Raw genomic sequence first — 16689 nt, 5'->3', positions numbered from 1 at the left:
CAACTGAAACATCGAATAACCTAGACGCTTCGTTGCAGAAACTGTCACATCTAAAGTCGGCGACAGAATGACCTCGCAATATTATTGCTATGTTTCTGCTGTAGCGAAAACGGCAAGCGTGCGCTTCAGGCGCCTTATTTTTCTGAATCACGTGACCTCCAACACGCACACCCGCCGAGGATGATAGCGTGCATTAATGCACCAGACTTAGCGACTCGCAGACTGCATTCTGATCTCTAGCCTGCAGCAGATCACGTGACTTGCAACAATTGGTACGTGGGCAGAGGCAAACCGTGCGATTCGCGTATGCGTCGTTGAGCTCGGAATAACACAGCGTCTTGGACAACGACAGCGCAAACGCACCTGCAATGTCTGCATAAGTGGTTTCTTAAAAACTTGGAGGACGCTTAAGCTTCGCCCTTAAGAGTGAAACGCGATAGCATTCAAAGCTCGCTGGCTGCTTCGCACGCTTGCCGACAACTGCAGCCTAAGGTAACGTTTTCAGGGAAACGATGGCGGCGAGCTGTATGCACGAAGGCGAGCTTTCTGGTAGAAACGCGCCCTCTTGCGTGGGCAGATCCCGGAGATTGTGCACAGCTGCGCCGAAAAAAGTTATATAATTCTCAGGTTCCTGTTGTTTCGCCGTTTTAATATTTCAGTCTGAAAAGATTTAACATAAAAGGCATGCACTGTCGTTGTCTTGTTTCATCACATTTGCTTGTTGGCTGTTATTATCAAAATTTCATGGAATAACTTTATCAAGAATGTGAGACAAGGTATGAGCAATCTTAGTCAAAGAAAGGTGTGCCAATATTAGCCCCATATACCCCACGTCATATAGCAAGGCGTGGTATATACGTGTATACCTAAATATATACCACAATTTTCGCTCACAGGATGCGAACCCCGGTTACGACGCCGACACTGGATTTATTTTGCGACACCGGGTCCTCAACACTGTCGCGTTGATAACATTAAATCCCAATTTGAGAGCGATGAAGGCTAAGGAGATCTACGATAGGCTAAAATAACTGCTGCATGCAAAGAACAACAAAAACTTGGAGGGCGCCTAAGCTTCGCTTCTAATGTGGAACGCGCATGCATTCAAACATCCCTGATTGCTTCTCACGCTTCCCGGCAACTGTAGCTTGCGTAACCGTAACTTTTACCTGGAAGCGTTGGCGGCAAAGGCTGTGCACAAAGGCGTGATTTAAGGTTCTTTTTTTTATTTTCAGAACGCAGTACTAAGGGGGGCGCTTGTTTTTGCGACGAGCGTCGGCGTAACCGAGTGAATGAGCGCAACGAAAGGGGAAAGCGAATGCGGAGCGTAGGGGGGGGGTAGAGAAGGCGAGGAGGAAAGCGGGGCGAAGGTGAAGCGCAACCATGAGGCGGAAAGCGGAGGTAGTTATGGCCGAAGCGTAAGAAGCAAACCATAATACGGCGACGATGGCTACCACATACCACATAACGCGTCGTCTGGTATGTGTGTCGGCCGCGGCTGCTGTGAATCGCACCCACGCGTCACCCAGATCTCCAGATTAGCGAGGCAGTCGCGCCGCGCTTCGCTCCATTTGCAACGTGTCGCACGAGGGAGACTGTCTGCGCCAGGAGCGTAGCCAGGGGGGGGGGGGGGGGGGGGGGGGCCTATAGGGCTCCAGCCCCCCCCCCCCCCCCCCCCCGACATTTTTTCGTGCTGTTCATGCACCACCGACCAAAGCAACCCCCGGCGCCGGAAATCATTCTGGATTTTGTCTAGAATGTCTTTTTCACGCTCGAGAAGACGTTTCACCGCCAACATTGCGAACTCGGGCTTGATTTCGCGGTAACATCCATGCACCTGGAGTCGCATAATGCAAGGACCCCCTCCGAGCACAAAGGGCGTTTTGATGGCGAGCGGGATCGTTGCGGCATATCGCGGAGGCCACGTAATCTACGGAGCGCATGGATGTCAATTCTAAAACTTCATGGGTATAAAGTTCTCATAATCTTTTGATGTGAAAGGTGCATTGACATTTCCAAAGTTGGGCTTTAGATTTTCAATTGCGGAATTTTGTGGGTTTAATGTTGTTATAAACATTTGGCACCAAAGGTTCATTGACCTTGCTAAAATCTTACATCCGAACATAAAACGACACAAGCCAAATGAACACACTATAAGACAAGTTGACAAAGCACGCTGCGAAGTCCGATGAGACGAAACGTTGTGGTGGTTCATTTGTGCCGTCATGTCACATAAAAAAATCACCATTTTTTTTTCACCTACTCCAAAGCATCCATGTCAAGATACAAAGGCCAGCCAAGGTAACTATGTTCTTATTTATTTTTTCTGCTTTGACTTTTATTTGCAAGGACACATTGAGCCTCTTCAATCTTTTTTTGTTCTCGCTACCCTACCCGTGGGCTGCCAGAGCCAGCGAGAGCGCATGCCTTTTTCTGGTGTTGCCCCTACCACAGCGCGGCGCACTTCGATGCACGTTCGGTTTTCTCTGGCCGAGTGGATTTTCGCCTTCGAGAGTTTTGGATGCTTTCTGGCTAGCAGACTAGAAAAAGAAACAATGGTCGCTCGCCGCTCGCCGCCATCAAGCATCTCCCATTTACAAAAGTGACATGCAGGTGTGAGGATAAATGTTCTTTAATACTCTCATACACTGGGTTGAACATGGTTGCCTGACGTAATGGACGCTCCAGAAGTTGAGCAGAGTGGTGTAGTGAGATTTTGACTGCTGAAGGTATTTCGTAAAAAGAAATTAGTTGCCGTAGGGCTGCCGTGTACCTTGAACATCGGATTTCATTGGCCACTGTGAAGCGTTGGAGCGAACGGTTCAAAGAAGGACGTGAAAGTTGCAAAGATGATCCAAGACCAGGCCAAAGTCACCGTGCAATCACCCCCCAACACAATTGCAAAGGTTGATGAGCTGATTAGACAAGAACGGAGGATAAGCATTCATGAACTGGCTGAGCGTGTGAACATCAGCCACGCTTTTGTTCCCACCATAATTCATGAACATCTCGGTTATTGGTTCTTGTGTGCGCAATGCATGCCCAAGATGTTGAACCCCGCCAGAAGACGGAGAATTTCGGCACTGCCTTGACTCATCTGATCTGGTATGACGACTTCTTGTGTGCAATATTGATCGGGGACGAAACAGGGTGCCACTACTACGAGCCTGAAACACGACGGAAAAGCTTACAGTGGAAACATTCGAATTCACCACCCTCAAAGAAAGCAAAGGCCGTCATTTCCACCGGAAAGGTGTTCTTGACTTTTTTAGATCGTCAGGGGCCATGACTGATAGAATTTGCCAAATATTTAAAGAGTATCAATTGTTTCCGACATTGTGAAACGCCGGATCGGTTGCGTTTCGCAATCAAGAACAAACGACGTGGAAAATAGACGAATGGGGTCATCTTGTTCTCCACGTCACTGATGTGGTTAATACAAAACTGGCAAAGTTCAAGTGGGAAACGCTTCAACAGCCGCCATACAGCTCAGACCGGTCGCCTTGCCACTTCCACATTTTGGGGCAATTGAAAAAACAGCTCAAGAGAACCAGATTCGTGTCGGACGATGACGTGCAAGAGACAGTTGCAGATTTTTTGAAGCAGCAACCCAAGGAATTTTGTGAGACGGGAATCACGCGACTCGTTAGTCAATAGGACAAATGCCTAATTGTTCATGCAGACTAATCTTAAATAAAGTACCCCGTTTGTCATACGTTCGCATTGGCTCACTTTCATTTGACTGGCCCTCGTATATCTTGCAAAACTTCTGGTTTTTATACGTGCTCTCTGTTGCGACTATAATTTCGGTGCAATTACTGACGATACACGACCGGTGACACCTGCTCCTGCGTAATATATTGGAGCAAAAGACAGCGTTATTGCGATATTTCATTGGCCGTTGCATATGTAGAAGAATGTAAACAAGGTTCTTGAATGACAAAGTTTCATTAACATATTTGTCCTCAACGTGTTCATTTCATGGCCTTTACATTTTTCATATGAGCGGCATGCACTGCTTTGCTGGTTTCCAACTGATATAGTTCTAAAGTTCGCATGATATTGTCTTTACTTATTAAATAGACAAACAAATATCTAAAAAATATAGCAGCATCTTTGGCAATGACAATGCAGTATGTATTTGATCCATGAATTCATGTATTCGATCCCTCGACAAATTGTTTAAGAGGAAGCTTTTAGCTCGGGCCCAGTTCTGACGCGGTCTATTCAAATACATGTAAAATGTAGAAACGCTTTTCTGAGATAACCCCTGGATTGCTTTTAATGAAATTTGTTGCATTTGAGAGAGAAGTTAAATTCTAGTGTCTGCTGGAAACGGAATTTCAATTTTGGGTCTGAATTTTGTTTAAAATATTTTGAAAAATTTGAAATTTAAAAAAAAGTTGAAGCACCACGTTTACAAATTAATTGCTCTGCATCAAGAACAGATATCGCGGTTCTGTAAACGGAATCTGTTAACACACGCAAAGCGGACAAATTTGATTCGTCAATTGGTATCTTACGTGAATTAGTTGCGTTGTGTACAAGGATTCTGCAAAAACTGTATTTCCATAATACAAATTTTTTTTAGAATAATGTATAACAAAAGAATTTTGTCCGCTATAGATATACTATTAGATGCAATTCACAGAATTTTGATATCATTTTTCGTTTTTGAGTTACAGTTTTAAACTTCATAGTTTAACTTTCTGAAAATTTGCGATTTATGCCAATTTTTAATAAAGAAGTGACTGCCTAAATAAAGAATCCAGAACTTGCAATCACTAGAATTGAAGTTTTTATTATAATTGCAAGAAACCTCGTCAAATTTGGTGCAGTGGTTGCCGAGGAAAATGAGTTCTCTTTCTACATGTATTTAGATACGAACACCCGAGCTAAAGCTTCCTCTTAAGGAGGAGGCCGAGCTGCAAAGTAAGCCCCCCCCCCCCCTCCCCCCCCCCCCGAACGAAATTTCTAGCTACGCCACTGATCCCGTCATGAAGGCGCGTATAGACCTGTGCTCAAATTTCAGTTTAGGGAATGTTGTAATCGTCGGTGAATTGTCTCCTTCGCCTCCGCGCGCCGTTGCTACGGATGGGCGAAGGCGAGCGCAGTCTGGATGGTCTTCCAAGGAAACGCGCGGAGTACGCCCCTCTGTGAATGGTAGAAACACCTGAAAAGGGGTGTGTGTTTGGGTTTCTGCGTGCCCGATTTATGTTTTACAATTACAAATTAGAGTGCGACGCTATCACGTCTATAGGTTATGTGTGTGTCGTAGTTTACGATTTTTTCTGATTGGTATCACTTTGACAAATTAAATTAGTTCAGCGACGCCTATGCGCCACGCGGAGGTCCAGCATGGTTCGGGATAATTTTTTTGCTCACAGAGACGCGCGGCACCGATGCCGGATTTTTTGCAAGACAATTTTCTGCCCCGCCCACGCGTGGCCCATAACACTATCGTGTTAGTATTCCACGAATGTATAGTAAGGAAGATGTGCAAGTTGGAAAGAGATTGAAGCCCCAGTCTAAGTCGATCAAAAGCAAGGTGTCCCTGCGTGCATTCGGGGTGAGTCAGGTGCGCATTCACGGCCCATCACACCCAATCGCGTCGCTCCTCGCGTGAGGGAAGTTGGAGCAGCGTCGGACCTAAATTTTTTTTTTTATTGCACCATCTTCGGGATGGGCCCACATTTTCACATATGGTGACAGGTTACTTATTTAAATAATTTATGGGATTTAGCGTATCAACACTTTGATCCGATCATGAGGCACGCCGTTTGGAGGAAAAAGCGTCCGCGGCGTAATCTTACAGTAGCAGTATTCTGTGGAAGATGTGTTGGGTTCGAACGTGACCGTTGGGTAGTTTAATTAATTCATTAATTCATTTAAGATTTAGGTATTATCTCAATTTCGTCATAATGGCGAAATAATTAATGTGACAGAAACAGACCAGAATAATAGGCGAAGTTAAGGCTCGAAGCTCAAGTAGCAGTACGAATTGCAGCAATCGCGAGCTTGCCAAGTAAACGCGCCTGGCGTGACTTCCGCAGACACACGTGGAGAGAAAGGACACGGACGACCCCAGTGGCATCGGCTACAACTTCAGGGACATGTCGGCATTTTATCGCAGTACTAAAAGCCCTAACGCGACACGCGCTCCTACGTTCCGCAAAGCACTTGCGTGCTGCGTTGTAGCGTCATGACGCAGTACTAAAACTGTCTAATGTTGCGTTGCGTCGGCCTCGCGTTCCCGTGCAGTGGTGCACTCACGGCGGGCACAATGCGTGCGTCCGTTTCCCGCATTTGAACGGCTTAACCTCGGCTTCGTGTTTCCACAGCACCGCGTCGGGCGCCCGTGGCGTTGAGTTGTAGCGTGCCCCTCCCATAGAGTTTGATACGATAAATACTAGAGGCAACCCTAGCGCTGGTGGCTACGGGAGCTGCGATGGGAGCTGCTAATCCAGCATGGGAGTTATGGGAAGTCCATGGATTTGCCTAAACTTCGTCCTTCTGGCTTCAAAAGGGCCTCGTGACTTTGTAAACTCGTCGTTTTCAGCAATGTACTGCGTAATAAATAATGAAATAAACATTGTCAAAATTGTCCGACGGCACAGAACACAAGGCCTCTAGCAAGGAAGCCCGATATTGAAACCATTACGCTCCGGACGCATGCATCGACGAGCGATGTGAAACGCCCTTATGAATTTTTGTCGCGGGCATGCCACTCCCTTGAGACGCTTGGCGCGTTTCGATTTGGTCACCTCGACAAGCTCAATGGTTGCAATTCGTAGCGATTGGGCGTGTTCGTGGCGTATGCAGCACTTCGAAGAGTAGAGATTGCGCTGACATTTATGACTGTGAAATAATATGAAGTGTAATAAACAAAGCCGAAAAAACATCTGAATCCACAAGCACGAAGATCAGACAAACACGTGTACTTCCCATCATTGCCACGGTGAGTCAACGACTGCAGCGCCAGAGTTCCCTCTAGTATATTGCAGGAAACTCTGTGGCTCCTCGTCACGGGTGTCGGATTAAGTAGCACGGATGCGCGAGTGCGCGTGCCGTACGTCAGTTTTCCTTAGGCCACAAATTTATGGATGAAATACGCAGATTTATAGCGTTCGGTTAACCTCTTCGTAAGGGGATAATAATGGGGACAATTGACCAGTGTCTACCGGAACCAACATATGCGGTCAACTTCGTGCTTATCTCACGATTATTCGAATCTGAGCATGCGCTTGATGGGAAAAGGGGCTTGTGTATGAGCGACGTTTAAATATGTTATAGTACGGTTGGCATTTCGCATTTGTCAACATGGCGCCGTACGTCTATTTGGCACCGTATTAAAGAAGTAGCTTGCAGTAGATGATTGCTGTTTCTTGGACGATGTATTGCGAGTAACGTGTTCATCTTCTCTCGTACCGCTGCCTTCAGGGAGATCGAGAAGCTCACCAGCCAGCTGAACGACATTGAGATGGAGGTTCAGGAAGAGTGCGATGACGACAGGAGCACTTCCCCGCGTCGCCACTTCAGGCCGACCAGGAGCGAACTGCAGGAGAAGGTGCGCTCGTACTCCGAATCACTATGCTTCTTTAGCACGGTTATCCGCGAGCTGCGTACTGTTAAAATTCATTTTGACTTTGCACTTGCTTCCGGCAAGCAGTTTTACCTTTGTTCTGTACTAGACGTCAAATTATAGCGAATCGGAAATTTCAGAGAAGGGAAACGAATTTGCCGAGACTGTTCAGACTTTGCTCGTCGAAATAGAATAAATCTGTCAAGCATGACAATTCTTCACCCAGGTGCAGCATGCTTTGCAAGTTAATGCGGAAAACGAACAGGAAAGGGTAGATGTTCGCAGTGACTGCGCCCTTCACCTTTATCTCCACAACGCCATAAGAGCGGCTGTAGAGGAAGACAGCTAGCACGACATTGAATTGTTGTAACAATAAGGGGTACGAAAGCTATGCGATAAAGAATATATGAATAAATTTTTGCGTGTTTATGTGCCAAAACCACGATACGCACAGCACACGGTTATTATTTCACCATCAAAATACGGCTGCTGTGGCCGGAATTTGGAGTAAAACTTGAAACGAACACATGGAAAATAGTTATTGCCACGCGTTCACTACTCTAAACCAATCACGAAAGCATCTTGTGCGATACATGTCACGGTATCCGTCGCATACTGTAGACAGACTATTGAAAGGAGCCTGCGAAATGTAACTGCACCCGTCGCATAAATTGTAAGTACGCATCACTAAACTTTGTCAGTGGTTGATTCCGATTGTGTGTACATAATACGTGCAAAATGCGGAAAACCGTTTAAAAGGCCTGAATACACGTTCAGATAATAAGGTCGGCTATTCTCATGTTACAGCACTGAATAAAGACATTGGTGCCTCTACACGTCTTTTAATGGCGGACATGTTCTACCTCTGAAATACTTTTTCTAAGCGCGCTTTTATTCCTACAGATACAGAGACTGGAGAGGGAAAATAGGCGCCAACGGCTGCGCTTGGCTGCACAGAGGAGTATAATGAGGTACGGGTTTGTTGTTTCTTTAATAGTTAAGCAAACGTCATGGGGGAGAAGTCAACGCCCAGTGTTGAGCAGTCGCGTCAATGGTCACAATAATGAAACAACAGACAAGTAGGCTCATTGCAACCTTGAAGAATTTTCATTGCTGAGAGTCTTTATTTTCGAAGCCGTAACTAGAACGCATACTTATGTTACCCCGGTCAACCTTCATTTATGCCAACGCACTACATACTGTGTCAGTAGTCACTCTCGTTTCACATCTCTTCCACAGCCTATCGACCCCAAGGACCAGCTCGACTTATCTTCACAATATATCGAGCATGACTTCCTTGCGACGCATTCAATGCGCTATCAACTGTTTCTTCCGACCAGCGTAGCGTTAAGAATGAAATAATAGCACCAGTAAGTTTATGCAAAAGACCGACCTCGGCATCATTGGGCGTAGGGACGAAAGGATAGCTCGACAATAGCGAGCGTACTTGTAAAACGTAAAAAGGAGGATGCATAATAATGCACTCAAATACGTAACAATTCAGGGCAATGGAAGGCGGTCATTTCTAGACACGTCACGTGGCTGCAGTGGGTGTCTTTAGTAAATGTAGCACTTCGACAATGATCAGGCTACATTAACTTATGAAATTAATCTTGTGGAACGCGAATAAGGGAATTGTGCGAGTAAGTTGGACGATGCCCCACACGGCGTTGGACTCGGTGCAGCCACACGTGTACAGTTTGGCGTGCCTTACAGTCTGCCATGGTTTCTTCGCTGACAACTTGTGGAATGCCTGCACCTTCCTATCCATTCTGGAGTCACTACAAACGGCTGTCAAGCCCCTCAGAGTGTAATGGGGGCATTGCCGAAATGACCTAGTCGTAGACTCAATGCCAACAGAATACATGTATGCCCAATATACCACGCGGTTCGAAGCGTCCGACACAGCTGGTATCGCCTACGAGTGCGGCTTGTCCACTAGTACGTGTTCTACAAATTGCTACTCTCATAACAGGTATCTATATTATGCTGAAATATTTCTAATTGCTAGGTTTAATTGCTGGTTTCGTTGCGATGTTTCTGGACGCATATATTGACACGTGTACTTATCTTTATCGGGCGACCACGTTTGGCCGCCTAACAAATGTTATCGCACAGCGCGGGACGCGCCTGCCTGTATCCGAAGTTTCTGGAAAGTTATCGATGCTTCTATCCACTGTCTGTTGTCGCCGAACCTTGTGTTATCTGATTTCATCGCTTGACACGAATGGTGTAGAACTTTGTAGAAGGCATGCGGGTCCCAACGATTAGTCTGGAACATTCGATGACTGCTGTATAAAAGCCGACGCGCTTGACCCGCTGATCAGATTCTCGACGATCGCCGACTGTGTTCGCCGCTTTCGTTGTGCTATAAGTGTAGCCTGTTTTGTGGGCACAGGTTCGCCCAATAAAATCGAGTTTTGCCTTTCACAGTATTGCTACTGTGTTCTTAACGTCACCGCCACGTGACATCTGGTGGAGGTGCTTTCGTTCATGTACCGGACGCCCCCGACAAGCCGTGATCCAAGCCCGGACCGCAAAGTGAACACAAACGTAGTCCCGGAGCCTCGAGCAAGCCGCCGTCTTCAACAGCTGCCCCCGGAGCACGGACTTCTACCTGAGAAGACCAAGAAGATTGTGGACAAGGCAACACCAATGGCAGCCCCAGCGTCCCCCATCGTGCTGCAGCAGCCCAGGGAACCTCCGACCTTCCGCGGATCAACATTCGAGGACCCGGAAACCTGGCTCGAGACGTATGAGAGGGTCGCTACGTTTAACAGTTGGGACAGTGACGACAAGCTGCGGCATGTCTATTTCGCACTGGAAGACGCCGCCAGGACCTGGTTCGAGAATCGAGAAGCCACCTTAACGACCTGGGACCTGTTCCGAAGCAGCTTCTTGCAAACGTTTACAAGCGTCGTGCGAAAAGAGCGAGCCCAAGCACTACTAGAAACCAGAGTGCAGCTGCCAAACGAGACGATCGCGATCTTCACGGAGGAGATGGCCCGTCTTTTCCGGCACGCCGACCCGGAAATGTCAGAGGATAAAAAAGTCCGCTTCCTGATGCGGGGCGTCAAGCAAGAACTTTTCGCAGGACTTATTCGTAACCCGCCGAAGACCGTAGCTGAGTTTTCTGCAGAGGCATCGACGATCGAGAAAACTCTGGAGATGCGCACCCGGCAATATAACCGCCAGGGGCTCACGCCGCAGTACGCCATCCAAGGACTGGATTCCGACAACCTTCAGGAGACCATCAGGGCCATTGTGCGCGAAGAACTGCGCAAGGTCCTGCCTTCGTCGCAGCCCCAAGTGGCTTCGATCGCCGACATTGTGAAAGAAGAGGTGCACCGATCGCTTGGAGTTCCCGAGCTGCAACCACAATTACCGCAGCCCCAACCAGAAGCGATGACATACGCCGCCGTCGCACGCCGTCAAGGTCCCCCTCCACGACCACGCCAGGGCCCTGCAACGACGCAATTCCGCCGTCCGCCGCCACCGCCGCCGCCAGCACGCCCACCCGTCGCCCAGCGCACCTACGCGAGGAAGACGGACATTTGGCGAGCCCCCGACCACCGCCCGCTCTGCTATCACTGCGGAGAAGCCGGCCATGTGTATCGCCGATGCCCATACCGCGACTTGGGACTGAGAGGTTTCGCCGTCAACGCTCCGCGCCCGCAGCAAGGTGAACGCCCTCGCGATATCGCCGACTACCTCGCCGCCACTCAATGGAGCCCTCGACGACCGTCCCGTTCGCCGTCACCAGGCCGTTACCTGTCGCCGCAGCGCCGACCATACACTGGCCCAGCCCGGGGCCGGTCTGCGAGCCCATATCCGGAAAACTAAAAGCAGCAACCGATGGAGGTGCGGTTGCTGTTCGTCGAACTGACGAAGATCCTCCGACGCCGACGGAGACGCCGAAGAGACCATCTCCACGACATAATAATGACACGCCGCCGTCCCGACGAAGTCAGAAAGCCAAGACTACACCGACAAAAGACTACGTGACGACGCGACGTTCCAGCTTCAGTTTAACGCGACGCAGCCGTGATCCGACGCCAAGACCCAACTGCAACGCCAGACAAAGAACCACCGACCTCGACGTACTTCTCGACGGCCACGCAGTCACTGCCTTAGTCGACACAGGGGCCGATTACTCCGTAATGAGTGGACACATCGCCGCCCAGTTGAAGAAGGTTAAGACTGCATGGGAGGGCCCTCAAATTCGAACTGCTGGAGGACACCTCATTACGCCAACTGGAATCTGCACGGCAAGAATTACCGTTCATGACCGGACTTACCCTGCCACCTTCGTTATCCTCCAGCAGTGTTCACGAGACGTCATTCTCGGCATGGACTTCCTGAATCAACATGGCGCAGTCATCGACCTGAAGTCGAAATCGATAACACTGTCGGAAGATCAAGCGATACCGCCGGAGAGCCCTCGTAGTCACCACGCCTTGAGTGTGCTCGAAGATCATGTGAGCATCCCGCCTCGCTCCAGCATTGTCATTTTGGTCGGCACCGAAACACCCGCTGACGTAGAAGGCGTCATCGAAGGCGACAGACGTCTACTGCTCGACCGTGAAATTTGCGTCGCAAGAGGGATCGCTCGACTGAACGGAGGAAACACAAAGGTGTTGCTGACAAACTTCAGCCAGGAGTTCAAGCACATCAGCAAGGGCACGACGATCGCATACATCGAGGAAATTCAGGAAACCAGCGATGCGTTTGTCCTCTCGGATTCTGTCGCATCTACCCCGATGACCGTCGTTCCCGAGCCAGACTTCGACATAAATCCAAGTCTCCCCGCGATTAAGCAGCAACAGCTCAGAAGTCTGCTTCGACGATACAAAGACTGCTTTTCGACGTCATCGAGGATTCGACAAACACCAGTCGCAAAGCATCGCATAATAACCGACGAGTGCGCTCGACCACTCCGCCAGAGCCCTTACAGAGTTTCGACGCGAGAACGCGAAGCTATAAGACACCAAGTCGACGAAATGCTGCGCGACGACATCATCCAGCCGTCGAAAAGCCCGTGGGCGTCTCCAGTTGTTTTAGTGAAGAAAAAGGACGGAACGCTACGTTTCTGCGTCGATTATCGTCGATTGAACAAAATCACGAAGAAAGACGTATACCCCCTCCCACGGATAGACGACGCATTGGATCGGCTCTGCAATGCTAAGTACTTCTCATCGATGGACCTCAAGTCTGGCTACTGGCAAATAGAAGTCGACGAAAGGGATCGCGAAAAGACCGCCTTCATCACCCCAGACGGCCTCTACGAGTTCAAGGTTATGCCATTCGGACTGTGCTCGGCGCCTGCAACGTTCCAGCGCGTCATGGACACGGTATTAGCAGGATTGAAGTGGCAGACCTGTCTCGTTTACTTGGATGACGTCGTCGTCTTCGCCGGAAATTTCGACGATCACCTCAAGCGGCTTGCGACAGTACTAGAGGCCATCAAGTCGTCAGGGCTTACTCTGAAGCCGGAAAAATGCCGCTTCGCTTACGACGAGCTTCTCTTCCTAGGCCACGTAATCAGCAAATCTGGTGTCCGTCCAGACCCGCAAAAGACAGCTGCAATCGCACAGTTCCCGCAACCCATCAACAAGAAGGCAGTGCGTAGATTCCTTGGCATGTGTGCGTACTACAGGCGCTTTGTCAAGGACTTTTCACGCATCGCCGAGCCGTTGACCCGTCTAACTAAATGTGATGTTGAGTTCAAGTGGGAAACGCCGCAGGCCGATGCATTTGAAGAACTCAAACGACGCATGCAGTCACCGCCGGTACTTGCGCACTTCGACGAGTACGCCGATACAGAAATCCATACTGACGCCAGTAGCCTAGGCCTCGGTGCCGTTCTAGTCCAGAGGAGAAACGGAGTCGAACAGGTGATAGCTTACGCTAGCCGGTCGCTGTCAAAAGCGGAAGGCAACTATTCTACGACCGAAAAGGAATGCCTCGCCATCGTTTGGGCTACAGCTAAATTTCGCCCTTACCTTTATGGCAGGCCATTCAAAGTCGTCAGTGACCATCACGCGTTGTGTTGGCTAGCGAATATAAAGGATCCTTCAGGACGACTGGCGCGATGGAGCCTCAGACTACAAGAATACGACATCACTGTAACCTACAAGTCCGGGCGAAAACACTCCGATGCCGATTGCCTATCACGCGCCCCCATTGACCCGCCGCCGCAAGACGACGACAATGACGACGCCTTCCTTGGGATGATAAGCGCGGAAGACTTCGCTGAACAGCAACGGGCAGACCCGGAGCTAAAAGGCCTCGTCGAATATTTGGAAGGGCACACCGACGTTGTCCCCAGGGCATTTAGGCGCGGATTATCTTCCTTCACGCTTCAAAACAATCTACTCGTGAAGAAGAACTTCTCACCAGTCCGCGCCAACTACCTTCTTGTTGTCCCGTCAGGACTTCGTCCAGAAGTATTGCACGCCCTACATGACGATCCGACCGCTGGACACCTCGGATTTTCCCGGACACTATCGAGGATACAAGAAAAGTATTATTGGCCGCACCTGACCGCCGACGTCACCCGTTATGTCAGAACATGTCGAGATTGTCAGCGACGCAAGACACCGCCGACAAGGCCAGCCGGATTACTACAGCCAATCGAGCCTCCTTGCCGACCATTCCAGCAGATCGGGATGGACTTGCTGGGACCCTTTCCGACGTCAACAACTGGAAATAAATGGATCGTCGTGGCTACGGACTACCTCACCCGCTTCGCTGAAACTAAAGCATTGCCGAAAGGTAGCGCAGCCGAAGTTGCGAAATTCTTTGTCGAAAACATCCTGCTGCGACATGGCGCCCCAGAAGTCCTTATCACTGACAGAGGAACGGCCTTTACAGCGGAGCTCACACAAGCCATTCTGAAATACAGTCAGACAAGGCACAGGAGGACAACGGCCTACCACCCACAGACGAATGGTCTTACGGAGCGCCTGAATAAGACCCTCGCCGACATGCTAGCGATGTACGTCGACGTCGAACACAAGACCTGGGATGCCGTCCTGCCGTACGTAACATTCGCTTACAACACGGCGGTGCAAGAAACCACACAGATCACGCCGTTCAAGCTGGTCTACGGCAGGAACCCGACGACGACACTCGACGCCATGCTGCCGCACGTCACTGACGAGGAGAACCTTGATGTCGCTACCTTTCTCCAGCGCGCCGAAGAAGCCCGACAGCTCGCCCGCCTGCGGATAAAGAACCAGCAGAGGACCGACAGCCGACACTACAACCTCCGACGACGCTTCGTCGAGTACCAGCCCGGCGACCGTGTTTGGGTATGGACCCCGATACGCCGACGAGGACTCAGTGAGAAACTACTGCGACGCTATTTCGGACCCTACAAGGTCATCCGACGTATTGGTGCACTGGACTATGAGGTCGTGCCAGACGGCATTTCGCATTCACAGCGGCGCCGTGCACGATCTGAAGTCGTCCACGTGGTGCGCCTCAAACCCTTTTATGGACGCTGACGAACTTCCTTACTTTGTTGTGTTTTTTGCTACGAGTGCTTCTTTTTTTTTTTTTTTTTACTTTCGTTTGTTTGCAGCATCGGGTCGATGCTTTTTAAGAGGGGGGTAATGACACGTGTACTTATCTTTATCGGGCGACCACGTTTGGCCGCCTAACAAATGTTATCGCACAGCGCGGGACGCGCCTGCCTGTATCCGAAGTTTCTGGAAAGTTATCGATGCTTCTATCCACTGTCTGTTGTCGCCGAACCTTGTGTTATCTGATTTCATCGCTTGACACGAATGGTGTAGAACTTTGTAGAAGGCATGCGGGTCCCAACGATTAGTCTGGAACATTCGATGACTGCTGTATAAAAGCCGACGCGCTTGACCCGCTGATCAGATTCTCGACGATCGCCGACTGTGTTCGCCGCTTTCGTTGTGCTATAAGTGTAGCCTGTTTTGTGGGCACAGGTTCGCCCAATAAAATCGAGTTTTGCCTTTCACAGTATTGCTACTGTGTTCTTAACGTCACCGCCACGTGACAATATCGACGCATTCGCAAAGTGTTTAGGAGATATTAATGGACTCTCAGTATTGTTTTAGGTGATCGTCTCGGATGTTCAAGCACTCTTTCTCAGCAGGACACGAGATATTTTATTGGATTACCTGTAGAAAAAGGAAGCCTTTTGTAGAGTGAAGAGTTTCTAAGATAAGCTACATAAAAAGAAAGAACAGAAACCGATGAAATCTTTGAGCGTGAACTTGATTTCAGTACTCGCGTTGGGTTGCTACAGTGAGCGAATATTTTCTCATGATTACGCATATTAAACATGGTTTGGATACACGTTCATTTCAGATCAGCATCAGAAGCTCAGAAAAAGCACCTGGATAACTTTGCCCAGACGTCGCCCTTGCGGGATTCCTCAACAGAGGAGGTATGTTCCCGTTATATTTACAAATACTTCTTAAGTACTTTACATTGGGCTCTTAACAGCAGTTATCGCGTTAAGTGGATTGTATCCAGCTATTTCCCACTTGTAGTTGCGCGAAGTAATTATGTTTATTTTTTTCAGTACACAAAATGTGAGTTACAGTCTACAATTACAAATACTGCTGCTGGTTTAACTAAACGGCTGTGTCTATCTGTACGATGTCGCGAGGGTTAACTGAAAATGTTTATGTGCAAGACCGCTCCATCAGCGGCACGCGTGAACTGTGCGGGAAAGTTTTATATTGAGTTACTTTAAGGAAGGTTAGCCTGAGTTAGGCCTTGTACACGGGCGAAAATGGGCCGAAACAGGTACATTATTACGGTAGCCGTGTAAGAAATAGCTCTGCAGGAGGGCGATTACCCAGTTTAGAAGTCTGAGAGTAAATGTCATTTCTAGTGGGTAGCTGTACTCGCCACATGGCTGAGTTTTCCACGTTCGACAAAATGAGGCTCTTCGCACTTACGCCCAATATGGCGCGGCCATCGCGTCGTACAGATAGTCATTCCTGGTTCACCCGCACGACGTCGTACGAATAGACACAGCCTCATAATAAATAAAGCTGCGGCAACCCAAAGCTCTCTCGCGGACCTTGATCGGCTGCTGTGCGCGATGTAGTAAGCAGGTT

At 49.1% G+C, this 16689-nt stretch overlaps 1 protein-coding gene across 1 annotated transcript in view; it reads left to right on the top strand.

The window, feature by feature from the left end:
* The window catches only part of LOC126519208 (uncharacterized), a 136681-nt gene that overhangs the window by 29086 nt on the left and 90906 nt on the right, over window positions 1–16689 (top strand). Inside the window, exons 8-10 of the mRNA XM_050168825.3 lie at window positions 7441–7567; window positions 8486–8553; window positions 15929–16007. Of these exons, the coding sequence (XP_050024782.3) occupies window positions 7441–7567; window positions 8486–8553; window positions 15929–16007 (274 nt within the window). The remainder of the gene's footprint in view (window positions 1–7440; window positions 7568–8485; window positions 8554–15928; window positions 16008–16689) is intronic.

This window comes from Dermacentor andersoni, chromosome 10 (genome assembly GCF_023375885.2).
Source record: "Dermacentor andersoni chromosome 10, qqDerAnde1_hic_scaffold, whole genome shotgun sequence".
Taxonomy (NCBI): Eukaryota; Metazoa; Arthropoda; class Arachnida; order Ixodida; family Ixodidae; genus Dermacentor; species Dermacentor andersoni.
Note: the sequence above shows the minus strand (reverse complement) of the source record. Positions and strands in the feature narration are given on the sequence as shown.